At 39.2% G+C, this 26,962-nt stretch overlaps 1 protein-coding gene across 1 annotated transcript in view; it reads right to left on the reverse strand.

Annotated features, from left to right (window-relative positions):
* Window positions 1-3,284: 3,284 nt before the first annotated feature.
* lepr (leptin receptor) overlaps window positions 3,285-26,962 on the reverse strand; it is an 86,076-nt gene continuing 62,398 nt past the window's right edge. Inside the window, exons 11-18 of the mRNA XM_078408014.1 lie at window positions 22,002-22,155; window positions 20,729-20,811; window positions 18,443-18,659; window positions 18,051-18,242; window positions 12,961-13,062; window positions 10,485-10,590; window positions 7,723-7,798; window positions 3,285-4,575 (exon numbers count right to left, since the gene is read on the reverse strand). Coding sequence (XP_078264140.1) covers window positions 3,715-4,575; window positions 7,723-7,798; window positions 10,485-10,590; window positions 12,961-13,062; window positions 18,051-18,242; window positions 18,443-18,659; window positions 20,729-20,811; window positions 22,002-22,155 — 1,791 coding nt within the window. The 3' untranslated portion in view covers window positions 3,285-3,714. The remainder of the gene's footprint in view (window positions 4,576-7,722; window positions 7,799-10,484; window positions 10,591-12,960; window positions 13,063-18,050; window positions 18,243-18,442; window positions 18,660-20,728; window positions 20,812-22,001; window positions 22,156-26,962) is intronic.

Genomic DNA, 26,962 nt, shown 5'->3' on the forward strand with positions numbered 1-26,962 from the left:
TGAAGCATCCAAATCCCAGAACATTGAGCTGCCAGTTGTGTCTCTCTCACAACCACATTTCCACAACATAATAGTCCCAGGCACTGGTCCAGGCTCTAAGTTCATCTGCTTTCCCTGCAGTACTCCCCGCAATACCCATCATATTCCTTCACCTCTCCCTGTCGGTCCTTCCTTTGAGATTTACCGGTCCTGACCTCTCCTTTCCCATCACTCCTTCCAATTTCTGACCTACTGCTCTGGTACCCAGCCCCCTGCCTCTCCAGATCAAACCCTCCTGAGTAGCACTAGCAAACCTCCCTGCATAACACAAAGAAGGTTAGGTAAACGAGAACACAGTACTGCAAGAAATTAAAAGTTGGTTCAGTTAAAATTCAAATCTGCACTGTAGCATCATTGAGCAGACAGTGTTCATATGTAAGAATAAAGGTAGTTCAGCATAAAGGATAATGGGGCAATAAGAGGAATGGAAGGACCAATGCATATGGAGCTGCACTGTTGACACTTCGGAGTAAGATAATTTGAGACTAACATAATGCTGTAAGATGGCTATGGTCTTCATCCAGAAGACACTAAAATTGCTGAGATATAATGCGATTCACATTCCAACTTATGAATGTTCCTTTTTAAACAGAATTGTTATTAAAACAGAAATAAAAGGAACTAGTAACTCCTTACTTCACTTATCAGCCTTACTGCCAAGAAGCTTTTGCATTGATATAGCTGCTGGAAATTTGAGGCATCGTTGGATGGAGAGTGAGCCATTAAAACAGTCACAGGGAAGTAAAAAGGCATATTCCACAAAAAGCACAATGATGGCAATAGACAATAGGTTATTTAAATTTGGATCATAAAGCCACTCTATCCACCATATGCAAAATAAAAACAATTCACTGGTTTTCCAAACAAAATAACAATTTAGATAAAGACAACTCAGATGAAGTTTAACTTGTGGCATGCACCGAAACAGAAATGAAACAAAAAGATGAAATACTTGATTTTTAAAAACTGACATTTATAAAAGAATTTAATGGATTGTAAGAGATTCAAGGGACACGAGGTTGATGCAGGAATATTGCGATCTTTTCATTCAATAACTGTAGCCATTTTCTTATTGAACAGTGGATTGGGCACAAATGGGCCAAATGACCCAGCTCTGGTTTTATTTCTTGTTCCAATGAATCAAACAGGTTATTAAATACAAATATACACAAATTGTTGAAAAGTATTACAATTAGCACCACACACATAACAAAGATGCTTTTCTCTGAATATAATAAAAATAACTGCAAAATGCAATGCACTCAAATCCATGATATAAGGGACACTTTTACATTTCCAAATAAAATACAGAGCATTTTATTTTAATGAAACTCTATTATGTTTCAACAAATGCAAGTCTCATTTAGTGAAAAAAGTAAAAACTATAGCGCATAAATATCTTAAGCTTTAAGAATGCATGAAGAAACATTTCATATGTAAATATTTGTTTCATATGGTATAATTTTGCAAAAGGCACAATAATAACAATATAATTCCATGTATATTTTTTTTAATGGGAAATACTAATTTCCTATATTTTTTATAAAACATTGTTATTTAAGCTATGTTATGGACGTTTGGCTTGTATTTGACTAAGGGAAGAGGAAGTTAAAATACCAGGGAGGGTCTATTTCACTGCATCAATCAGAAACATTGCACGCAGTTTGTCCTTTGGCAGTATTTGGCAGTGATCTGTAAAGCGGTAAACCAGTAATATTGGACCAATCTATCTGGCATTTGTAACAATAAGCAAGAACTCCAGTCTCAGCAGCAAGATTTTACGAATAATCAGAAGGAAATTAAAATGAACAGATATTATTGCAGGAAAATCAAGTTATTAAAAAACTAATAAAATATCCCTGGCCTAATAGACATCAGCAAAGAATTTCCTGACTGCTCTTGTTTAGGAATTTCTCAAGAATTGTTTAAGAATTAAGAATTTAAGAATTTTCTGTCTGATCCAGTGCAAATTTGCCACGAGTCCATTGATGAATACACTGTTTCCACGTGCAAACAAGTTATAATCCCAACTAATATCAGAGAAAATGAATGTCAGCTAGTGTAATGGCATCTTGCACCAGTGCTCTACAATTTAGGCAAACAAATATATGCACAATCTCCAAAATAAACTGCATGGGCTGCTCCAGGTGGACAGAATATGACTTCGCTAGCAGCAGCATAAATGAGGCATGAGGATGAACAAGAACAGAACCCTCTTTCTGTATTTTTGTTTGCTACAATTGACTGGTATTTGTTTATCGTATGTATATATATGTTCTCCTATGTTTGGGAAGGAACTGCAAATGCTGGTTTACATCGAAGATAGACATAACAATTGCTGGAGTAACTCAGCGGGACAGGCAGAATCTCTGGATAGAAGGAATTGTGACATTTCGGGTGAAGACCCTTCTTCAGTCTGAAAAGAAGGGTCTCGACCCGAAACAACATCCATTCCTTCTCCCCAGAGATGCTGCCTGTCCCGCTGAGTTACTCAGCAATGTTTTGTCTATCTTATATGTTCTATTCTCTTCTCTCCTAAGGACACTGGCAATTGGTGAACTACAATTTCACATACTGTTAGCAGTTTAAAGATTATTTTCATGCCCGACTATTCTCCGAATTACCTTTCAAAAAGATCCTGTCTTTATTTTCTGCAAAAACATTGTCTACCATGTCATTGAAGCATTTACAGGAATTCTGGCTGATTTTATTCTGATAGCCCAGATGCAACAAAGTTAAGTGTGGAGCCCTAAAGTGTAGAAATCATCTAACATTTCAAGATTCCTGATCGACTCATGTACCATCTTATTGGCAATACATATGCTCTTACACAGAAAGTAGCCCATGCCCAGGCTGACACAGCCATGCCCAGGCTGACCCTCAAGTCTCATCAAGGCTCAAAAAAAATTTCACATTGCCATTTAAAAAAATGTCCTTGAAGCAAAAATGCTGAATTTGGCATTAAATACAATTAATAGTACTTAACATTTATTCATAATATGAGTATTTTGAATATATTTATCCTTTGAAGGAAAAGGTAATGGTGTGTCAATAGTGAGCCTCCATTTGTGTAGCACGTTAAGGCAGAAGTGGTATCAGGGTATATTGACAATGCCAGCTCAGAGTTCTGTACATTCAAACGTGCTTTTGGAATCTTTGGAGATTTAACAGAGTACTCAATTGTTCCAATGTAACGCTCAACCATATAAATCATCAAAGCAAATTATGACAGATTTTAAGCTAGAGATTCCAACCCCTGAACAAATTTTACTCTCTGTTTATTGATTATCATCGATGTAATGCCTCTTCTGAAATGTAGTTGTCTTGCATCTTCCATCTCTCTTCTGCATCGTAATCATATTGAAATCCAGACTGCTTTCAAATTGTAGTACCTGAGTTAGTGATTTTAAAGCAATAGAGCGGAACTTAATTCCAGCAGTGCCCCTTCCTATATCCCAGCAATAATTATTGATTTATTTATTCTTCTGTGACTTTCGATGAATTAATTGCACTGTCTTACTGATCTTTCTGGTGTTATCAGGCCACAGAAATAAAAAGATGCAAGAATGAAGTGTTCAGTATACACAAGGCCGCAACTCAGGAACACACCAATCCTGGGTTTGGAATGGATTTAAAGAACACAAAACCATAGAAAGTAATGACGAACACAAAACCTTAGTCAATCGCAGGCAAACCTTTCAGATGGTTAGATGATATTTGGTCATCTGTATTGCTTGTTTTTAAGTGTTTAGAAGTTTTTGTTTGAAACTGAGGCACATATGACCTGAGCAGCTTCTGAGGAGGGTAATCTGAATTCAGGCTGAATTTCAGCAATGATTCCAGGTAAGATATTGAATATATTTCAGATGCATTCTGAAACTTGAGAGATAAACATTTTTCCAGAGGTGGCAGCTCTTGGACAGCAGGTCCTCCTGCGTCACATTTTTCAGTGTTGTTACGTGAATTCTGTTCCAAGTAGCAAAAGTCTACTCCTTCATCAATGCCATTGAAAAAGTCTTTGGTTTCTTCTTCTTGAGATTCAAAGAAACCTTCTGAAGAAGTAATAGAATTTGACTGGGTTTCATCAAATTGGATTAGCTCTGTGAGTCTATGTTTTTGACATTCCCACAGATGATTAACTTCATTACCAGAAGTGTCCGTTTCGTTGCCTGAATACACACCTTCGTCGGAATAGTTGCTGGAGCACTTGTGTTTTTTGCAAAGTGGATCCATCTCCACATCTATCACAACCTTTGAATATTCAGAGTTTGACTGCGCACAAATGGCTTCCACATCGCATTCCATTTTCCCTTTCAAGTTATTACTTTCACAAAGAACTTGAATATTAGGTGTGTCTGAATTTTGCTTTGTTACTCCTTCATTTTCAGAATGCATGGCAATTATACTTTTGTCTTCATTAAGTTGTACAATCTCTTCTATGATTGCCACAGCAAATATTTCTGATTCCGCGAGATGCGAGGCAACAGGCAGAACACCTTTATTGTGTTTCCCAAATAAGTTTGCAATACCATCAGACTGCAATAAGAAAGACAACATTTAATATAGTCTTAGGATCGCTCACAAGTGTAAGATAGGGAAACATCAAAAACAACCTTTCCAGATATCGGTAGCAAATATTAGTGGTTTTACAAATACCAGCTCAACAGCAACTAATGACATCACTGATAATTGTAAGTAGGGTTAGATACCAGTCATTCTGCTATAATGGAATTATTGCATTCCTAAGAAATCTTGTGTTATAGAAAATTGTGTTCTAAAGACAACGGGTAAAAGGGATAGGGACTAGAGAATTTCGGACCCATAATAATAAAAAGGTATTTTCTGCAAGATTTTCGAAAGTACATATCAATAGTAACAAGTTTATTTTTGTTATTGCAAGCTGAAAATACTAAAGAATAAGTGTTACATTGTTTAATAGAGTATCATTGCACAAGTGTCAATAGATGCAATTGCTTGTCAATTTCAATGGCCACCCACATTAAATAGTAGCTGTGTTCTCAAGAGACAGTGGGGTCTAATTACTGTGGGGAGGCTACATTAAATCTAAGGCAGCCTTTATTCTGCTAAAGGTTGTATGAAGGGACCTGACCTGAAACATAACCTATACATGTCGTCCAGAGATGCTGCCTGACCCACTGAGTTACTCCAGCACTTTTTTGTCTTTTTCTTTGCTTCTCAATTTCCAAAGTAACTTTTAAGTGATTCTCTAATTCCCGATCAAAATCATGTTACAACCAATTCAAACTGCATAATGCAAATGGCGTTCTTTAATTCATGTTATGTTATGTTATGTTATGTAATTCATGTTATGTCCAATTTGTGTTATGGAAACAGGTTATAGCAGAACTAGCTGTATTATACTTTATTAATCTTCCAGTATCACTTTCTGCTCTTGTGTTAATTTGAAATAGAATGACAATAATAAAGTAAGCAAGAAATTTTAAATGTGTTGTGTAATTGAACAAAGTAATAACAATGATACTAACACCGGTAGTCAGGCACTTCATTTAGAAATTATTTTTATCATTATTTTACATTGTTAATGTAGCACTGAGAAATAACTAAACAATTTTTCAGAAGGCATATTGAGGGATGTCCCATTGATATTCCAGTTTGTGCAAGTCCAAAGAGGTACCATCAATGTTGCAACAAACCACAAGCTTCCTTCCGACTGTCTCTCCAGTGTTCCCAGAAGCTGACTAACAAAAACAAAGGACATGCAATTATCTGTGGTCTTTAGCCTAACATAGTTTATGATGAGTGCTTTTCAATCTGAGTACAATGAATCTTAAACAAAAATACAGTTTTGTTGCAATTTTTCATTGTTATGTGTTTGTTTCAACTAGAATGGAGGGTTGAAAATCTGACCACAACAATAGGCAGGAGATTCAGAAATCAATGGAATGGGACCAACATGTGGTATTCTGAAGTTAACGGCTCACTAGTCTTAATGCTACACACCTAGAGATAGTTAGGAGCGATATTATTTTCCCAACAGCTCCTCCTTTTTCTTTTAGGAGGATTGCAGTGGTTGGTGCTTGAAGAAAAGTCATTTTATTTAATCACCAGATATTTAATATTACTCTTGTCTCTGAATCAAAAGTCTGTGGTTTCAGGTTCTATTCCTGAAGTCTTAATATAAAGATTTGTCTCTGATACCCAGAGCAATGCTAGGGGGGGTGGGGGGATCAGTCTACTGTATTAAAAATGGTGCACACCCCTCTGTCCTCTCAGCTGGACTCAAAAGAGTTTATCATGCTTGTTCACAAGAAAGTCGAGTTTTCCAGTGACTAGGCTAATAATTCCTCAACCACATCAGTGAAGCAAATAATCTGCCTATTATCACATTATCTTGAGGGGAACCTTGCTGAGTACATTTCTGCTGTCACTTAACCATGGTGATTGCATTTCAAAAGTAATTAATTGGCTCCAAAACACTGGAGAACATCTTAAGAGCATGAAAGGTACTTATAAAATGCAATTTAGCTGATATTTGTCACTTGGAAAGAACATTACAAAGCTTAAAGATAATTGGTCAAGAGTATCTAGTACAAGGGTTCCCAACCTGGGGTGAATTTGTTGATTTTAGATTTGTACATATTGACTGACTGTGTTTGGTTCTGGTATACCGGTATCTGTTCATCATTAGTTGTTCATAAATAAGTGAAATAACATTGTTATGTGCTATTATTGTTATTTGAACTTAAAATAATAATGTTAAAAACAGTATTTTAAAATTACCCCTTTGTCAGCTGCTTTATTATGGTAGAAGTGTAAACTCAAATTACTGAACAAAACGGGGTGGGGGTAAATTTACGTTTGAAAAGTTGCAAAGGGGTAAACGGGACAGAAAAAGGTTGGGAACCCCTGATCTAGTACTTGTATTAATCTGACATTTGTGTGACACATGAGTTTATATTCAAGATGTTTATCAGATAAAACTCCATCCATTAGATTTTCAATCAATTCAGTGTTTTGATTATCGTACAGTTATAAAGCCTTAACTCAACTATAAAATTATTTTATCAACCCAGTGTACATTAATATCTCCACCATAAATGCACTTCTTTGAGCAATATTCATGTGATAGGTGCAGAAATAGGCCATTTGGCCCATCGAGTCTACTCCGCCATTCAATCATGGCTGAGCTATCTCTCCCTCCTAACCCTGTTCTCCTGCCATCTCCCCATAACCCTTGATACCCGTACCTATCAAGAATCTATCTATCTCTGCCGCAATATCCATTGACGGCCTCCACAGCCTTCTGTGGCAAAGAATTCCACAGATACATCGCCCTCTGACTAAAGAAATTCCTCCTCATCTCCTTCCTAAAGGAACGTCCTTTAATTCTGAGGTTATGACCTCTAGTCCAAAACTCTCCCACTAGTGGAAACTTCCTCTCCACATCCATTCTATCCAAGCCTTTCATTATTCGGTACGCTTCAATGAGGCCCCCCCATCATTCTTCCCCCCTTATTCCCTATTAGCCTTCAGACTGTGTATAAACGCTTACTAATTTCTGCACAACCACCCTCAAATATCCATCACTCTATTTGATCACCCATTAATCTTTGTATTTTGACTTACATATTCATTAAGTACTCACATTCATTATTCATAAATACACAATTAATGAAAGAATATAATGTTTTAAAAACCCACCTTTTTAAAGTTAATTCCTTGAGCCCATGAGCACTTGTTAGGATTAGGGACATCTTTCCAAACAAGACTTCTTATTCTAATTGTAAAGAATGTTAACTATTAATTCACCACATTTCTGACACATGTATTTAAATACTTAATGCAGAAGCATTGAACTAAAGTCCAACTTTATATGGCAAATTTCAATTTGTCCGACGTGAGCAAGCACGGGAAATTTAATATTTCTGTTGAATTGAACATCTCAGTAGATCTTTATTTACATATGATGTGTTGATTGTTAGCCTAACCTTCAGAAAAACGCTGGATGTCAACTATTCATGTGAAAGCAAGATGCTTCAATGGTAACAAGTCTTAATACAACTTAACCTTCTCATGGTGGGATGGTAACAGAGTGAACTTGGAGATCAGTCAAAGAAACAAATGGGAGCAGCTGGATTATAGGAACAGAAAATGCAAAAACAGACAGGGCCTAACATCTAACTACAACTAGAGAAACAAAACTGAACATAGAAAGCAAAGAGAGCTGATGATCCATTCATTTAAATAACTTGAAATATTCTAATGTTATTGAAAGTATTAAATAAAGCTGCAACACAGATAGAGACACTTTAAAGAGTGCAGCAAAATTACTGGAGGACACCTTTCCCTCTCTGCTGCAAAACGTTCATTAATTGGGATAAAATTCAGGATCTACACCAGTAAAAAATAAAGCATAGAAACTATATTCACAACTCAATTTGGTAGAAATTTTCTCTCAGAAGGGATTTATTGAAATGATTCATCAAAAGATTAACCATTCATGTGATATTTGTTTAATTTAACCAACCTATAAATTAACAAGGTGTCATCAATGCAAAATATGGTTATGTTATGCTGGAATAACGATGAAATACTTTGCTGATGAGCATGAATATCGTTCTGAACAGTGGGAATGACAAATTGCTTCCCTTAAACAGTAAAATATTAATCTGTTTAAAGCATCCTTTCAGATATTGATGGTTTTACCATTATAGCATATATAGGTATTTACTTGACATTGATTTTACACCTTCACAGCCAATGCATTTTTTGAATATTAACTTTAATTGATGCTAATTAATTTGCTGTATTTGGTTGTACACAGGTACAGTATCATTATATATCAATACTTGTAATTCAGTAAAGAAGGTAATCCAGTTTCCTTTCTTGGTTATTATTAAATCAGTACAAAAATAATGACTGGAATAGAAATTGCTATGTGCAACTGACTAATAGTTTTATTTGTAATAACATTCTTTGATATTTGAAGTTATGTTCTTCACATGGCTGGTAATAACCTTTAATGTTTTAAGTAATCATAACAATGATTGCATGTACTTATACATTGCAATCTAAATACTTATTTTGCTTTTTAAAATAATTATCACAATTATTTCAATATTTAAAGCATTGACAGGGTTATGCAGCACAGAAACAGGCCTTTAAGCCCACTTGAGTCCATGTTGACTATCAACTAAATTTATTCTCTCCACATTTTCCTTAGCTCTCCCAAGATTCTACCACTCACGTACATATGAAGATTCAGTTGCAGTGGCTACCTGCTGCTGAAATTCTCAGCCGTGCCTGTTCTTTTCTAACATGTCTCTGGTCAACCTCTCTGATTCCATTTTAACTTCTAACTCACACTGAGCTGGATTAACCGCTTAAGTAGTTAATTGGACATAATATGGAACAACCTGAAGGAAGTTGAGGTACTATCACAATGTTTGAAAAAAATTTGGAAAGGGACATGATTAGGATAGGTTTCAAAGGATATGGGCCAAATGCAAGCAGGTGGAACAAGTGAAGATGGCACATGTTGGTCACCATGGGCAAATTGGGCTGAAGGGCCTGTTTCCATGCTGTACGACTCTATGACTCTATAACTCTCGACTTGATTTTAAATGACTTCATGCATCTCCATCTATAATTTCCTCCAGGATCCACAACACTGGAGAAATCAGCATTTTCCAATTCATCTCATGCACATCACAAATTTCACAGGCATTGTAATTTCAGCCACTTCGGCACTAATCTCCGAAATATTCTCCACATCCAAACATGTCCTTTCTTCCATTAAGAAGCCTCTTGGCACCTATCTCTGACCAAAATGTCTTTATCCAGACATATCCAGGCTCTTAAAATGAAGCAAATAGCTTCAATTCTCGCTATTTAATAAACCTCTGGCCGTATGACTGGGAAACTGGTAATGTTACACAGCTGTTAAAAAATAAAGGGATAGTGAAATTATAGCTAGTCAGCCTGACATTCGTGGAAGGAAAATCATTGGAAGAATTCGGAGGGTCAAACTGTTCATAACGTGTGTCACATTTGACCTTCAAAACAAACTTTAAACACTCCACTGTCCCATCATTAGAATGACTTATTTACATGACCGGGATATGATCTGCCTCAGCCAGTGTCTGCACTCATTGCTGCTCATCACCTCCCTTGTACTTTGTTTAGAAGGAAGCCAAAGCACCTCAAGAAAGCCCACGCAGTCACATTGAGAATGTGTAAACTCCACACAGACTATGTTAAAGTTAAATTAGCGTTTAAAAATAATTATTTCATTTTGATTGCTACAAATCTCCAATTTCCAAAACTATTTCTTTTCAAGTTGATGTTTTGAAAAAAACAAGGATGTGACAGTGGTCTCTGAAGCACTTTGTGTATCACTATTAGAAAAGAAACCATTTCAATAAGTTAAACTGATGTAATTTAACAAAGATGTACAAACATACCTTTGCTTGCATATCAAAAAGGTTCCAATCAATAAAAATGACGATAAAAATACAAGTGGTAAAATAATGTTCTGCATTCCAGTGTTATTGGCTCTTGTCACCTCCCCTGAAAGAGAAATAGCATTTGGATGTCATTCTTTATTATTACAAGAAAAGGTCTATGAAACAACACTATCTCAGAGTAATTAAGACAGTAGGCTGTTATTATGACATGAAAATCAGCATAAATGTTCCTTTAATGTTTGGCTGGCTAAGTGCAATATTGACCTTTACAGCTCAAAGGTTTATGGATCAATCTAATGCGTACATTGAAGCTAAATGATCACCTAAAGGTGGCAGCTGAGTGTCCCATCTGACATCAGTGTTTATTAATCAATGTGGGTGATGAAATTCGTTTCTGCTGGAGGAACTCAATGGAGGGGAAAGGACAATCGACATTTTGGGTCGAGAGTGTCCCTCAGTCCAGAGGTGGTGTCGCGAACCGAACCACTGTTTCCCTTCACTGATGCTGCCTGACCCAGAGTTCCTCTGACAGATTACTTTTTGCTCAAGACCCCAGAACCTACAGTCATTTATGGCTCCAAGGAAAAGCCTGCATTGTGGTGTCACCCAATGTGACATTACAAGTCCCACACATGAATGAAGAGAAGTATCATACGATTGCTAAGATCAGTGGAACTCAACGTGACAGCAGGGAAAAAAGAGAGGACAGTCTTTTTAATAAAGACTCACGTTGTTACCGAATGGAGTCTGCATTATGGAGGAGCACACATTAATAAAAGCAACATTTAGAAAGATAGAAGCAGGCAATGCAAAACTATAAAATGCACAATACCATTCCATGAATCACAAGGTCACGTCGCTTTAAGGATTTGACACAGAAAATAAAATATTACCATGGAATGAATCATGTCACTATGGTTACAATGTTGTGACAAAATGGGCAATTTTGTCCCACACTAGAATTCTTCCGTTCTCTTGTTAATTTTCAATTTTGTTGACGCCTACCTCTATCTCCCAAATGCTTCCAAGAATATTAGTGAAGAACATTCAGAACAATGGTCCACACCACCACTGACGAAATTGTACATTCCTATACTGTCATTTAAATGCTAGACGAAGTCAGTAAGGTAATCATACTTCATTTTCTCCATTCTCCATACTTAAAGATATATTTAAATCCCTGCAACACACTAACTGAACTCTGCAATTGCAGGGAACAGTGAATCCTAGATATGCTTATTGTGAACTTTTGTATTCATTAAAATAAAACGACATTGATGTTATTGTAGACATTCAGACAAAGGCATGAAGCAATTGGAAGGTCAGACATTCTTGATGATATTTCAGAAGTAATTTTAAGGCAGTGAAGCGGTTTGGGGCATTGATGATGAGAAACGCAATATGTAAGCAGATGAATTTAACAACCAGTTTCAATCCAGGTAAGAAATGAAATCACTTCCCTGCATCAACACGATCCTTCTCAACTTATCCTAATCACTTTCCTGCATCAACATGATCCATCTCAACTCATCCTAATCACTTCCCTGCATCAACACGATCCATCTCAACTCATCCTAATCACTTCCCTGTATCAACACGATCCATCTCAACTCGTACCGTTTTGGCTGTAGTTCAGGAACAAACAAACAAACAAACAAGAGTTTTAGTATATAGATTTAAATAGATAGAAACTCTACTAGCATCATCCGGCGCACACTTGAGGGAAGTGTGAGCCGGGTGGAATTGCAAGTTTGTGTCAATAACGTTTCAAAATCAGAAGCTAAAGAGAACAACCGAGAATTAACCCAGGATGGGAGAAATAAAAGAATTGAGCACCGCGCCTTCAGATGTCATTTACCATACCAGATACACACCAAAGACTACCAGAAATAAAGTTTGTAGTATAAAGTTTAACAATTATAGCTTGACAACGCAGATAAAATGTGTCTGAGGAAATGACATGTGGAAAAATATGATGAATAATCAGAGGGGGGATGAAGGCTATTGTAGCAAATAACACAAGAACAGGAAAAGACCTGAGGCCTCGTGTCCCTTTAAAAAAAAATGTTTTCTGACATCAAAGGAATCTAATGGAGTAAATATGTATTATTTTGCACAAAGTTTTGGTTTAGGCTTATTATTGTCACATGTACCAAGGTACGGTGAAAAGCTTTGTTCTGCATACTATCCAATCACATTAGATATACCATGTATTGATACAATCAGTTCAAACTCAACTACAATAGATAGAGCAAAGTGGAAGACACAGAGTGCAGAATATAGCTCTCAGCATTGCAAAGCATTATAGTGCATCAGTTCCTCGGACAAAGTTCAATGTCCTCAATGGGGGAGAGCTGAATCAGACAGTACCCTACCTTATGAAGGAATACACATTTATTACATTATCACCTTTCCCACCTATGTAAGTATGTGTTACCAATTAAATGCTTTGCACTAAAATAATAAATAATACCTTCATGGTTAATTGTCATATAAATCCTGTATGGTTGTCCTTCCGTTTCAGAAAAAAATGGATATACTGTCAGCTGGTACTGAACAGATAAGTAAAAGTGGTCTGTAAAAAGAAAAAAAAAGCAATATTAGGCTTGAATCAGTTCTGTTTCATAATATTTAATTTCAATGGGTCAGCATTTCTACCATTATATCCTTACAAAGCTACCAGGGTCATTACAAAATATTTAGCAAGAGAGACAGAAGAGACTGCAGATGCTGGAATCTTGAGCATAAAACAAAATGCTGGAGGATTACACCGGGTCAGGCAGCGTCTGTGGAGAAAATGGCCAGGCAATGTTTCGGGTTGGGACCCTTCTTCAGATTACAATATTTAGTGATGTTTGAGGTTATCCATAACTACATGGTGCTCCAGTCACATTATTCAATAGTATCTGTGAGAAAATGAGGTGAAACTTCCACAGTCAACAATGATAATAAAGGTCCCCAATGCGTTGTGAAACAAAATTCCTCAAAATTGTAGCAGTATCGTTTTCTTCTTCACGACACTGTGGTTTTGGTAATGAAGATCGTGTCATACATCTTATAGACTGGGTGTCTTTGGACACCTCATCTATTGCATCCGCTGCTCTAGATGTCAACTTATTTACATCGGTGAAACCAAGCGCAGGCTCGGCGATCGCTTCGCTGAACACCTGCGCTCGGTCCGCATTAACCAAACTGATCTCCCGGTGGCCGAGCAGTTCAACTCCCCCTCCCATTCCCAGTCTGACCTTTCTGTCATGGACCTCCTCCAGTGCCATAGTGAGGCCCACCGGAAATTGGAGGAACAGCACCTCATATTTCGCTTGGGCAGTTTGCAGCCCAGTGGTATGAACATCGACTTCTCCAACTTTAGATAGTTTCTCTGTCCCTCCCTTCCCCTCCTCCTTCCCAGATCTCCCTCTATCTTCCTGTTTCCACCTATATCCTTCCTTTGTCCCGCCCGCCTGACATCAGTCTGAAGAAGGGTCTCGACCCGAAACGTCACCCATTCCTTCTCTCCCGAGATGCTGCCTGACCTGCTGAGTTACTCCAGCATTTTGTGAATAAATCGGGTGTCTTTGGATGTTGACCAAGTCATGACGAAGGAATGGAGATGGATTTCCAGGTTACAAAAATGTGTGCAGCTTGGTGAAAACAGATAGGTACTGGCATCATAGATAAGTTAAATCAGTGGGCAAAAAGGTGACAGATGAAGCACAATGGAGGAAAATTTGCAATTGTCTATTTTGCTGGGAAGTTTTTTTTAAACTCATCCAAATTTTGAAACACTGCAGAACTCTGGAAAGCAGAAGGTGTCCAAGTGCATGAAAGTTTAAAAAAGGAAGCACTGTATGTAGGTACTAGAAGTTTTCAGGAAACCTATCAGAATGTTATTGTTTATTGCAATGGCAACTGAATACAAAACTAATGAGGTTATGCTTCAGTTATACAGAGCACAGTTGAGATCACATATGGACTGTTCTGTACAGTATTGATCTCAATGTTTAGGATGGCTCTCAATGTCATGGAAGCAGGTCAGAGAAAGTTTACCAGACTAACGCCTAAAATGGGTGAACAGCCTGGGTTTGTATCCACTGGAGTTCAGAAGAGAGGGGTCAATTGAACCACAAGGATCTAAGTAGTTTTGACAGCGTAGATGTAAAGAGGAAGTAGAGAGATGTAAAGAGGATGAACTGAATGTAGGTTGAAAATGTGATGTTTATCAATTGGGCTGCTTTGTTCGAGATGGTGTCAAGTTTCTCGTGTGTACCAAAAACGACACTGGCTAAAAAAGCAAAATGTATTCTTACTGTAGATTACTAACTTGTAGATGGTAGGAAGGAGTGGGCGCGATTGGGAATTGGGAAGTGGGTTGCTTGCTACAGACCCACTCTTGGAGCCGATGCTAAGTATGGCAGGTCCAATTCCCTTTCTGGTCAATAGATATCCCTGGGATATTGATGGGAATTCAATTAGGGCCATGTCATGATCAGGTGATTATATTTCGCCTTGTTGGAGGTTGTCACTCTTTGCAACTTTTTTGCAGTTTCTAACATAACAGCGAGGGTATTTAACATAAACTACAATTACAGAGCATCAAATAAACTCTGTTGTTGAAGAATTTGTTTCTTTCATATGTAATTAACTGTGCTAAACAGTGTGATTGTAAATAATAACTGGAATTGAGGGTAACATGGAGGTGTAGATATAGGGACAATAAGTCGTCATCAATTTGAACGTTACCTGTCGGGAGTGCGGATCACACAAAAGAATGGTGTTATATTTAAAAGGAGCCTTTTACCCCCTCAGAGGGTCTTCTCAGACAATTTATTCTTTCCACCTACGTGTACTAATGGTGGCAAGTAGAACAGCTTGATTCCATTGCGACTACCTCCGAGAAACATTAATTTATGTTAATTTCAAGGAAAAAAAGAGAAGTTGCCAAAAGCTTAGTCACAGGTCAAATATTAAGATTTTGGAGGAGGAGAGGAAGGTGGATGGATTCTGGGTATAATTCCATACCATGAAGCTCGAATGCTGGACAAATGGGATGAGGAAAGCACAAAATGATGGAGCTGGAAGGATAATATTGTGTTGCAGAAGATAGTTACAGATACAGGCAGGTACATACATACAGGGAAGCCAATAAGAGATTTTAACATGAAGATCAGAACTTTAGTTTAGAGGCTTTGCAAGTTTAGTTTAGAGATTTTTTTTAGTTTAGAGATACAGCGCGGAAACAGGCCCTTTGGCCCACCGAGTCCACGCCGATCAGCGATCCCCGCACACTAACACTATCCTACACCCACTAGGGACAATTTACATTTTTATAGCAAGCCAATTAACCTACAAACCTGTACGCCTTTGGAGTGTGGGAGGAAACCGAAGATCTTGGAGAAAACCCACGCAGGTCACAGGGAGAACGTACAAACTCCGCACAGACAGCACCCATAGTCAGGATTGAACCCGGGTCTCTGGCGCTGCATTCGCTGTAAGGCCGCAGCTCCACTGCTGCACCATAAAGTTAGGACATATGTAACATAGTTTTGGATGAGCTGATGTTTATGGAGATTGGAGAGTTGGCTGAGAGGACCAAAGAGAGAAAAGTTACATCGAGAGAGGACTAAGATATTGTTGGGGGTTTCAGTAGCTGATGGGTTGACGTCGAGTTAAAGATGGGCCATGTTATAAAGGGATCAGTAGATGACATTTGTGTTATACATAGAATATAGAACATAGAACAGTACAACATAGGAACAGGTCCCACAGCGCATAATGTCCTTGGCGAATATGATGCCACGTTAAACATCTCTGCCTGCACATGATCTATATCCCTCCATTTCCTGTATATCCACGAGCCGATGTAAAAGACACTTAAGTCGCACAGTTGATTCTGCTTGCACCACCCTGGCATCTCGTTCCAGGCACCCACCACCCGCTCATCTCCTTTAAACTTTGCCCCTCTGGCCTTAAAGCTATCCCCTCTAGTCTATGGCACTCTGAAGAAAATAATCCATTTAGATTCAGCCAGAATCCATGGCTAGCAAGAAGATACTTAATCAGAAGCAAAGCATGCAGCCAGATAGATAGCCAGATAAGATTGCAAACAGCCATTTGTCCTGAGGCAGGGATAAAACCTGCTTTTCATCTCTTGGTTGATTTAATCAATGGGACTAGTACAGATATTTACAGTGAATGCTGTGAGCAATGGTTATAACTGGTGGAAATTACAGGTAAAGATGTATGAGGTAGGAAAATAACTGCAGATGCTGGTACAAATCGGAGGTATCACAAAAAGCTGGTGTAACTCAGCGGGTCAGGCAGCATCTCGGGAGAGAAGAAGGGTCTCGAACCCGAAACATCACCCATTCCTTCTCTCCTGAGATGCTGCCTGACCCGCTGAGTTACTCCAGCTTTTTGTGAAACCTCCGGTAAAGATGTATGATGTCATGCAACCATTTGTGAGGATAATGTCCACTAGTCATAGGTTAGTGGGAATAGTGTCATAACAATTGCAAATTTCTGAACCAGTTGGACATAAAGAATCCTTTGCCTCAGCCTCTGCACAATGAATCATCTTTTAGAAACTAATCTTAAACTTCCCTAGATCATCATTCCCTGTTGACACTGTAGGTAAATCTTCAGGTAAATCTTCATCCCATTCTCTCCGTCTGTTCCCTTGAATTTTCAATCATTGATTAGGCAAGCACTCAATTCCGCATCATTCTTGCTATCTTCTTCCAAACTTAATTTTTCATCCATGGATAAAAAGCCCCATCCCTGGTACAAAGTTCTTGCTTCCTTCACCTTTGGTGCAAAACCATATCAGGCTTCGCTGTGAAATTGCACAAGGGGCGGATTAGAAGAAGATTGGGGAAATATGGTTTTTTTTCATCCAGAAAACAAAGTTCTGAAAGTTGCTGCTGAGAAGGGGGGGGGGGGGGGGGGCAGAGGCAGGAAGCAGTCAGTGCGTTTAAAATGGACTCAGATGATCACTCAAAATGCTGGAGACTGCTAGTCTACAAACCAGGAGCCGAGAAGAGGAACTATTTGTCTATTATAAAGGACAAATAGCTCCTTTATTGTCCAAACTGGCCTAGTTGTGCTAATAAAACATCAATGATTCAATAAACTACAAGAGCTCCCCATCCATAACACCATGAGGCAAAAATGCATTGATTGCATTCAATATCAGTTCTGAATCTCCTTCAAGTGGAATAAACTTGTGACCATTCGATTACTGACAGCAATACTGATAGAAAAGACTACAATTCCATATCTTCAATAGCAGACATTTATATAGTACCTTTGTTAAAATTATAATACCAAGGTACTTAACATTAACAATGATTCAGTCTGAAGAAAGGTCTCGACCCGAAACGTCACCCATTGCTTCTCTCCAGTGATGCTGCCTGTCCCGCTGAGTTACTCCAGCATTTTGTAAATACCTTCGATTTAAACCAGCATCTGCAGTTCTTTCCTACTCAGTTCTTTCCTATTCAGTTATCCATACCCCATGAACAAGGCCCACCATTCTGACAATGCAAATTAAAAAACAAAACCTACCATGAATACAGCCGCTGGTGGAGTTTCCAGAAGCCCTTGTCCATTTCAAGTCCTCAGCACCTTTCTTTGTTAGGCTTTTCCATTCGATCACAAAAGATGTTGGCTGGCAGTTAAGAGGAAGCACTCTCCAAGAAAGAAGCACACAACTGGAGTTTATTACACTGGCATGAAGGGATTGAAGAACAGGTTCTGCTGTAATAAAAAAAAAGTGATTTGAAATTACACATGATAAGGACAATGATTGCAAAGCTCTCATAACTCAATTAATAAAGCTATTCATCATGAGGGTTAATAAATCCATTCATAAGTTACTTGGAGTTTAATTTTATACAGAATCCTTATTAAGCCCTGAAAATAAAATTAATAAGCATAGTGAACTGCAGTTCACCAACCTTTGCTGCTGTCCTTTGATAGGATTAGTTTAAAATTCCTTTTAGAAGAACCAATGGAATTGAAAACAATCACAGAGACACTTTTAATTTCATTAGTCAGAGGAAAGCTGTAACTTGTAACATCTCCAACATGCTCCAGCCAGGTAATGTTTTCTTTTGATTGATACTTCAATGTAAAACCCTTCACGCTGCACAAAGCTTCACGTTTTGTCAGAGGCTGTATTGAAAGCAAAGACAAACATAGGTCATAGAGTCATAGTCATCGAGTGATACAGTGTGGAAACAGGCCCTTCGGCTCAAATTGCCCACACCGGCCAACATATCCCAGCTACACTAGTCCCACCTGCCCGCGTTTGGTCCATATCCCTCCAAGCCTATCCTATCCATGAAACTGTCTAAATGTTTCTTAAATTTTGGGATAGTCCCTGTTTCAACTACCTCCTCTGGCAGCTTGTTCCATACACCCACCAGCCTTTGTGTGAAAAAGTTACCCCTCAGATTCCTATTAAATCCTTTCCCTTCACCTTAAACATATGTCATAATGACTTCAGATTCGTATTCTATTAATTTTCTTTATAATTACCATTACAATACTAGAACACTACTTAAAGCTAACAAGATAGTTCATTCATGGAAATTAATCAAATCTTTTCTTCATAACGCATCACTATTTACTTATCTGTGACGAATTCTTGCAATGAAAGATGTAATTTGGTCCATCACAAATTCTGTTCCTGAACTATCAGTCCCATCCTCCCCAATGCTAAATATTGGAAGAGGAACCAGACCATTTGCAACCTTGGGCATCTCTGACCCTGAGAAGTGTTTTGGTTCCACATTCTTGAAATCACAAGTTTGCTTATTTCCACCTCACCTGAAGCGACTTCTGACTTGGTCCACCTGCCATCTACACACTGGCTTTAGTTGCCTAATTTTGATATATCTCCTGATTGGTCTCTTTGATCTCCTTTTCTACTCTTCGTAAACTTAGAATATTCAAAATCAGGTCACGCGCTGTCTTACAAGTTCCTTTCCACACATTACCACTGTGTACACTCTCCTACACTGGCTCACAGTGGCTTCTGGTTAAACAGGGCCTTGATTGTTAAATTTTTATAATTATTTTTAAATTCGTCGACCATTTCACACTTTCTGTCACCTCCTCCAACCTTATGTTGGAGGAAATTAGACAGTCACAGGGAGAATGTGCAAATACACATTGATATCAGCTGAGCTCAGGATTGAACCCAGGTCGCTGGAGGTGTGAAGCAGCAGATCTACTAGCTATGCCCCCGCTATGCTGAAAGACATTTGTCATCTGTCATTGCTCCATTTTTGGCAGGTTCACAGAGTCGGCTTTCTAAATTAATGGCCATTTGATAATCAACCCATTTTAAAAACAACTCAGATAAAATGCCTAATTTTGTTTTTGAAAAAATCTACATAGTGAGTAACACAGCAAAAGCAGTTTCTGGATTTCCCTGACAGATACCAGGAATCTTCTGGAAATTCTCCTGATTGGTTATCATAACATTGGCAGAATAAGGATGGAAATGTTGGTTACTTCCTAAAATGGGTTTTCCAACAGTCTTCCAAAATCACAACATCTGACTGTTCAGCCATTCTAATATGGGTGCATAAGACTCATTTCCTGGAAATTTCCTGATGTGTGTAAGCAAAAAAAACCAAAACATGTGCCTGGAAATTCATCCCCCAGTTGGTGACAGAAAGTTCACTATATAATCACATGAGCAAACATACCACATCCCTGAATTCATTTAAATAAAGGAATAGAACGCTTTCTTTAAAAAAAGATCAGTAAATTCAGCAAACTGTACAACATCCCCAAATTCAATCAAATAACGGTATTTTAAAGCTTTCTTTAAATAAAGATCAGTAAATTCAGCAAACAAGTATGCAAAATGTTGGTTTTAATGCATGTTCATCGTAATTTTTTTCACTATTTTTGCCTGTTCGCTTCCATCTCTCTCAGCCAAGAGTGCATATTTAGGTAATGTTCCAGGGCAGATGAAGAAAGGGTATTAAAAAACAGTAAGATTCCTTGTAACATTCAAAGCAATGACCCAGGTCAGTTTATCCACTTTATCTATGCCTGAAGCACACACGATGACCTTCTAAACAGACTGATTAAGATAAGCAGTTTAGTGAGATGGAATGAATGGAATTAACTAACCATGGCACCACCTGTTGCTGCCCCATCTCTCTCTCCCACCACCAAATATTTTGTTCGTCAAAAATCTTTTATTTTAAAGTTAATTTAATTACCTTCCACACCAGAGTGATAATTGACTTCTTGGTCAAGGGATCATTGTCAATAAATCGCCAACAGTCTGGCCCCATGGTCGGAGCTGTAGACGGAAATGTTAAAATGGTACTTAGATTTTCAAGGTAGAAGACTCAAAGTAATTATAACTCATCAATTGAAATATTCTGTGTGGAAATTTAAAAAATAAAAAGAGGAAGAGAAACAAACAAAGAAAGTATTAAGTAGTCGACATCAGCAAAATGAAAGAGAAAGATAGATTATTACATCAGGTACACTGTTGCAGCAACACTCATAGATGCAAGTTTATTTTATATTTATGACTAAAAAACAAATATACTGCTGTATGTACTCCAGAGATCACAGACATAGTCTTTTCATTACCCATTCCAAAGAATGCCTGTGGCACAATATGAATCATGGGAAAATGTAACAAAAAAAAATATTTAACCTTTACACCAATGTCACAACTGAAACAATTTTTCATTGTATTGCACTCATTACCATTATTAAGTCAGTCATTACATGCAGCATCAAGGCTCCTGCCACAGCACTAAATATTTCAGCAGTAACTCAGTGTCACATTGAAGGATGTCATGTAAAATGAAGTTTTAAATAAGTCCTCACTTGAGATTGTAGGTTAACTGCAGTTGCTTTAGTCTGGCTGCATTAAAAAAAACTTTGATGTTGACATCGGGGATACATGAGAATTGACTTCCAAGTCACTGCCCAAGAATTTCCCACCTTAACAACCACAAATGTTTGTATCTGCTTAATGTAACACGGCTTGAATCCAGTTACAAGCTGCAGCGATAAGTTACCACTATGTGAAGTGATTCACTTTGAAAAAAACATTGAAATCATTAATCACCACTGCACATTGAAGTCACTTGCCCTGCACATTGAATCATTTCTAATTAAAAAGATGACACGTTTACAATTGTCTTTCTCTCCCATAAATAACAGTTGGCACAAAGCAAATTTCTGCCACTGATCTGCAGGGTTAACAGGTCTGCAATTAAGCCCAATGATGAGACGAAACGGCCGGCGGAAGAGGGCAGAACATAAATGAAGGAGGAAACAACATGGAACTAATAAAATGGATAATTAAACTGAACATTTCTTGTTTGAAAAAAACCCCATCTTTTTTTAACTTAAATGGTTTTGATGCACCACACATATAAGGTTACATAATAGATTTTAATCTATTTTTTCACAGAATTATATGAGGTACTTTATTGGTTTCTGTCTAAAAAATTAGATTAAAAAAATTACCCTGGACATCTGCGAGATTTGTATTGATTAAACTGCTCCACTCGCTCTTGTATCCTGGCCCTTCAAACCTCATACAACGTACGCGGGCTATATATATCACACAAGGGTCAGCCACTTCAGTGATGACGAATGTTTCATTGACAGAAAATAACGTCTGCAAAGAGAAAGAGGTATTTTGAGCATTGCAAAAACAATCGGAAAATACATATCTCGCACCATTTGCTCTAATAAGCAAGATGAAGAAAAGAGGTGCATGGCGTTCCCCGCAGACATTACGGTCGAAATATTGAGTTATCAGGAGGAGGTGGCTCCAATAATATCTGATCTTCACTGGTGATGGGACAGCAGGCCAGTGCTAATAACAAGGCTGAATCATTCACAAACATTCTCAGCCACAGGTGCCGAGTGGATGGCCTATTTCAGCCTCCTCCCAAAATTGTCATCGTCACAGAAGCCAGTCCCCGACCAATTCAGTTAATTCCACGTTAAATATAACAGATGTAACACCAACACGCAAGGACACAAACTGCTGGAGTAACTCAGCGGGTCAGGTAGCACCCCTGGAGAAAATGGATAGGTGACATTTCTGGTCGGGATCCTACTCCAGACTTCAGTTACCCCCCAGTAACAGTTTAGTTCTAGCTTTTTTTTGTTTATTGATTCATTGTCTCGTGTACCGAGGTACAGTGAAAAACTTTTTGTTGCATGCTATCCAGTCAGCAGAAAGACTATATGTGATTACAATCATGCCATCCATAATGTGCAGATACAGGATACAGGAAATAATGTTTAGTGCAAGATAAAGTCAAGTAATGTTCAGTTAAAGAGAGTCCAAAGACGTACAGATATGTAGGTTAATTGGCTGGGTAAATGTAAAAATGTAAAAATTGTCCCTAGTGGGTGTAGGATAGTGTTAATGTACGGGGATCGCTGGGCGGCACGGACTTGGTGGGCCGAAAAGGCCTGTTTCCGGCTGTATATATATGATATGATATGAAGGGTCTCTCAATAAGGTAGATGGTATCCCAGTACTGCTCTCCAGTTGGTGATAGGATGGTTCAGTTGCCTGATAACAGCTGGGAATAAACTGTTACTGAATCTGGAGGTATCCATTCTCACACTTCTGTACCTCTTGCCTGATGGGAGAGGGGAGAAGAGGGAATGTCCGGGATAAGACCCATCCTTGATTTTGCTGCTGGCCTTGCTGAGGCAGCGTGACGAGAGTCTGCTCAAGCGTTTCCTTGTAAATCTAATCTTTACCATCTTCAATCTAGCCACGCCATGTTTTGAATATGTCAACTAGCTTCAAGCATTAAACCTGGGTCCTTACTGTGACGCAGCGGTAGAGTTGCTGCCTTACAGCGTATGCAGCGCCGGAGACTCAGGTTCGATCCTGACTACGGGCGCCGTCTGTACGGAGTTTGTACGTTCTCCCCGTGACCTGCGTGGGTTTTCTCCGAGATCTTCGGTTTCCTCCCACACTCCAAAGACGTAGAGGTATGTAGGTAAATTGGCTGAGCAAATGTAAAAATTGTCCCTAGTGGGTGTAGGATAGTGTTAGTGTACGGGGATCGCTGGGCGGCGCGGACACGGTGGGCTGAAGGGCCTGTTTCTGCGCTGTATCTCTAAATCTAAAAAAAATTAAAATCTAAAAATCTAAACCCGGCTCCTGACTGCCTTCAGGAATCCAAACACTGTGTTCTTGCCCTCCCTCTCTTCCTCATTCTTCACATCCTTGGCTGGATGTGTTCTCCACTCTGCAACCATCACAACATGCTCCCTTCTCCATCACTTTGTCAAAATGTCTCATCTAAAATGGAGAAAAGAGACTCAGAACAGCATTAAAAATGAATTCAGAGCCCATGTCACGAGTTCGTTTAGATTTACGTCAGGGAATGGAATGGCTAATCAAGCTCACTGCTAAATTGGTTATTCTTTGGTCAATTGGTGCTGTCTACACTCAGGGGCTGTACAGGCCCGCCCCAGGTTACTAACAGCATCTTATGGACAGCCTGTACAAACAATAGACTATAGGTGCAGGAATAGGCCATTCGGCCCTTCGAGCCAGCACCACCATTCAATGTGATCATGGCTGATCATTCACAATCAGAACCCTGTTCCTGCCTTCTCCCCATACCCTATGACTCCGCTATCATTTAGAGCTCTATCTAACTCTCTTTTGAAAGCATCCAGAGAATTGGCCTCCACTGCCTTCTGACGCAGAGAATTCCACAGATTTACAACTCTCTTGAGTGAAAAAGGTTTTCCTCATCTCCGTTCTAAATGGCCTACCCTTTATTCTTAAACTGTGTCCCCTGGTTCTGGACTTCCCCAACATTGGGAACATGTTTCCTGCCTCTAGCTTGTCCAATTCCTTAATAGACAATAGACAATAGACAATAGACAATAGACAATAGGTGCAGGAGTAGGCCATTCAGCCCTTCGAGCCAGCACCGCCATTCAATGTGATCATGGCTGATCACTCTCAAACAGTACCCCGTTCCTGCCTTCTCCCCATACCCCCTCACTCTGCTATCCTTAAGAGCTCTATCCAGCTCTCTCTTGAAAGCATCCAACGAACTGGCCTCCACTGCCTTCTGAGGCAGAGAATTCCACACCTTCACCACTCTCTGACTGAAAAAGTTCTTCCTCATCTCCGTTCTAAATGGCCTACCCCTTATTCTTAAACTGTGGCCCCTTGTTCTGGACTCCCCCAACATTGGGAACATGTTTCCTGCCTCTAATGTGTCCAATCCCCTAATTATCTTATATGTTTCAATAAGATCCCCCCTCATCCTTCTAAATTCCAGTGTATACAAGCCTAATTGCTCCAGCCTTTCAACATACGACAGTCCCGCCATTCCGGGAATTAACCTAGTGAACCTACGCTGCATGCCCTCAATAGCAAGAATATCCTTCCTCAAATTTGGAGACCAAAACTGCACACAGTACTCCAGGTGCGGTCTCACCAGGGCCCGGTACAACTGTAGAAGGACCTCTTTGCTCCTATACTCAACTCCTCTTGTTATGAAGGCCAACATTCCATTGGCTTTCTTCACTGCCTGCTGTACCTGCATGCTTCCTTTCAGTGACTGATGCACTAGGACACCCAGATCTCATTGAACATCCCCTCTTCCTAACTTGACACCATTCAGATAATAATCTGCCTTTCTATTCTTACTTCCAAAGTGAATAACCTCACACTTATCTACATTAAACTGCATCTGCCATGTATCCGCCCACTCACACAACCTGTCCAAGTCACCCTGCAGCCTTATTGCATCTTCCTCACAATTCACACTACCCCCCAGCTTAGTATCATCTGCAAATTTGCTAATGGTACTTTTAATCCCTTCATCTAAGTCATTAATGTATATTGTAAATAGCACCGAACCTTGCGGTACCCCACTGGTCACTGCCTGCCATTCCGAAAGGGACCCATTTATCCCCACTCTTTGCTTTCTGTCTGTCAACCAATTTTCTATCCATTCACAAAAAGCTGGAGTAACTCAGCAGGTCAGGCAGCATCTCGGGAGAGAAGGAATGGGTGACGTTTCGGGTCATTTCTCTACCGAGATGCTGCCTGACCTGACCTGACCTGCTGAGTTACTCCAGCTTTTTGTGAATAAATCGATTTGTACCAGCATCTGCTGTTATTTTCTTATACTAATTTTCTATCCATGTCAGTACCCTACCCCCAATACCATGTGCTCTAATTTTGCCCACTAATCTCCTATGTGGGACCTTGTCGAAGGCTTTCTGAAAGTCGAGGTACACCACATCCACTGACTCTCCCCTGTCAATTTTCCTAGTTACATCCTCAAAAAATTCAGGTAGATTTGTCAAGCATCATTTCCCCTTCGTAAATCCATGCTGACTCGGAATGATCCTGTTACTGCTATCCAAATGCTCAGCAATTTCGTCTTTTATAATTGACTCCAGCATCTTCCCCACCACTGATGTCAGACTAACTGGTCTATAATTACCCATTTTCTCTCTCCCTCCTTTCTTAAAAAGTCGGATAACATTTGCTATCCTCCAATCCACAGGAACTGATCCTGAATCTATAGAACATTGAAAAATGATCTCCATAGCTTCCACTATCTCTAGAGCCACCACTTATACGTTTTAATAAGATCCCCTCTTTCCCCTCTCATCCTTCTAAATTCCAGTGTATACAAGCCTAGTCGCTCCAGTTTTTCAACATACGACAGTCCCGCCATTCCAGGAATTAACCTAGTGAACCTACGCTGCACTCCCTCAATAGCAAGAATGTCCTTCCTCAAATTTGGAGACCAAACCTGCACGCAGTACTCCAGGTGTGGTCTCACTCGGGCCCTGTACAACTGCAGAAGGACCTCTTTGCTCCTATACTCAACTCCTCTTGTCATAAATGCCAACATGCATTAGCTTTCTTCACTGCCTGCTGTACCTGCATGCTAACTTTAAGTGACTGATGAACAAGGACACCCAGATCTCTTTGTACTTCCCCATTTCCTAACTTGACACCATTCAGATAATAATCTGCCTTCCTGTTCTTACCAACAAAGTGGATAACCTCACATTTATCCACATTAAACTGCATCTGTCATGCATCTGCGCACTCACACAACCTGTCCAAGTCACCCTGCATCCTCCTAGCATCCTCCTCACAGTTCACACTGCCACCCAGCTTTGTGTCATCCGCAAATTTGCTAATGTTACTTTTAATCCCTTCACCTAAGTCATTAATGTATATTATAAATAGCTGCGGTCCCAGCACCGAGCCTTGCGGTACCCCACTAGTCACTGCCTGCCATTCTGAAAGGAACCCGTTAATCCCTACTTTTTGTTTCCTGTCTGCCAACCAATTTTCTATCCATGTCTGTACCCTACCCCCAATACCATGTGCATGAATGACTGGGCGACCAACAGTATGGATTTCCATGCAGAGCCACAGACATCTTCCGTCAACTGGAAAT

Source organism: Rhinoraja longicauda, chromosome 11 (assembly GCF_053455715.1).
Source record: "Rhinoraja longicauda isolate Sanriku21f chromosome 11, sRhiLon1.1, whole genome shotgun sequence".
Classification (NCBI taxonomy): Eukaryota; Metazoa; Chordata; class Chondrichthyes; order Rajiformes; family Arhynchobatidae; genus Rhinoraja; species Rhinoraja longicauda.